At 41.7% G+C, this 1,534-nt stretch overlaps 1 protein-coding gene across 2 annotated transcripts; it reads left to right on the top strand.

Moving 5' to 3' along the window:
* Positions 1-818: 818 nt before the first annotated feature.
* On the top strand, positions 819-1,257 carry LOC150064623 (DNA-directed RNA polymerase III subunit RPC9-like). 2 transcript variants are annotated; one of them, XM_090331179.1, is made up of 2 exons: positions 819-857; positions 948-1,257. In XM_090331179.1, the coding sequence occupies exons 1-2, from the start codon at positions 820-822 to the stop codon at positions 1,255-1,257; spliced, it is 348 nt and encodes a 115-aa protein (XP_090187305.1). In that variant the 5' UTR covers position 819. The 2 variants fall into 2 exon arrangements, with proteins under 2 accessions (XP_090187305.1, XP_090187303.1); XM_090331177.1 differs by having other exon boundaries at positions 819-1,257.
* The last annotated feature ends 277 nt before the right edge of the window (positions 1,258-1,534 follow it).

The raw sequence follows: 1,534 nt of genomic DNA, 5'->3' as shown, positions 1-1,534 counted from the left end.
CTCTATCTCCTCGAATTAGCTGGAATAAGTGATAAGTACCACTAGTGTAGTGTTAATAATTATTTTATAATAGGGAAATACACAATTTTTACTTAAATATTAATTGCATGCTGGGCTATATTGTAAGTATTTTTACTGTCTTATACATTTTGTCTTCAGAATGTGCAAGCAAACTTAGATAAATATTGTCATCCACCTTACATATAGAAAACAGGAGAATGGTAAAATAAAACTTCTATAATATTTGAGCCTAGAAGGCCTTTCCTGCCACCTGGCACATAAACTCTCTTTACTACATAACCCTCAGGATGCTTTTCCTAATTTCTAATTTACTGAATGACTGAAGTATTTTGGGATGTGTAAAGTGACTTCAGATGGATACACTAATATCTGTGTGACAGTCACAAAGCAGATGCCTTAGACGTGAAAGTGATGTGCAATCATGAAATACTGAGAGTTAGTAGAATTAGAAAATAGGGTTAAAATTTTAGAATTTCCAGTAAGCAGGTGGTAGAGAAAGCATGGAATGAGAGAACAATAGATGAGTTTGAGACTGTGCACTGGGGCTTGAGATGTAGCTCAGCGGCTGATCACTTGGTTATTGTACATGAGGCCCTAACTTTGATTCCTAGCATTCAATACAAAAGGTTATAGTGCTTCAGTATGTAAGAAATTAAAAGGTAGGATAGAGTGAAAATTGATCTTTTAGGAACAGGTACATGAGAAGGCAGAGGCCAGTAGAAAAATGAAAGTGAGAGTGCTGCCATGGATTGCTGTGGGGTGAAGCGTGTTGTCTCCTGGCGACCAGATAGGGACGACATGGAAGTGAAAGATGCAAATTTTGCTCTGCTCTGTAAGTATGAGGTGTTCCAGTTACTAACAGATCAGAAAGAACAGCCTGGAAAGAATAAGCACTCTTCCGGGCAACAAAACTTGAATACCATCACCTATGAAACATTAAAATATATATCAAAAACACCATGCAGACACCAGAGTCCTGAGATTGTCAGAGAATTTCTCACAGCATGGAAAAGCCACAAATTGACCAAAGCAGAAAAGTTTCAGCTGGTGAATCACAGGCCTCCAACTGCGGTGGAGATCCAGCTGATGGTGGAAGAGAGTGAAGAGCAACTCACAGAAGAGCAGGTTGAGGCCCTTCTCCTCACAGTCACCAGTATCCTGCCTGCAGGCCCTGAGGCCCAGGAGAAGAAAGCCCACAGTAATGAGGTGGCAGTGGAGGAGGAGGACCCAGCCTAGAAGAGCACACACAGCTGGCCCAGGCCTTGGTGGAGCTAGGGTCCAGCAGCCATTTCCTGGACATGGAGAGTGTTGTTTGTTTTTACCCTGATTTCTTGGTGGGTTGGAAAGAAATTACAAAAATGAGCTGAAAGGAAGCATCAATGCCTCAGGGAAAAGAAACATGTGGAAGGCAAGCTGACAGTGAAAGAAAGGGAAGATGATGACTGGATCCTCTGAGAGATTTTTTTTTTTTGCTTGCCAGTCTTGGGGCTTGAACTGAGGGTCTGGGCACTGT

Source organism: Megascapheus bottae, chromosome 4 (assembly GCF_031878675.1).
Source record: "Megascapheus bottae isolate mThoBot1 chromosome 4, mThoBot2.hap1, whole genome shotgun sequence".
Taxonomy (NCBI): Eukaryota; Metazoa; Chordata; class Mammalia; order Rodentia; family Geomyidae; genus Megascapheus; species Megascapheus bottae.
This window is presented reverse-complemented; position numbering and strand designations above follow the sequence as displayed.

Bases quoted from the DNA above. Each gene is read 5' to 3' on its own strand.
- LOC150064623 (XM_090331177.1), top strand. From the start codon at position 820: ATGGAAGTGAAAGATGCAAATTTTGCTCTGCTCTGTAAGTATGAGGTG.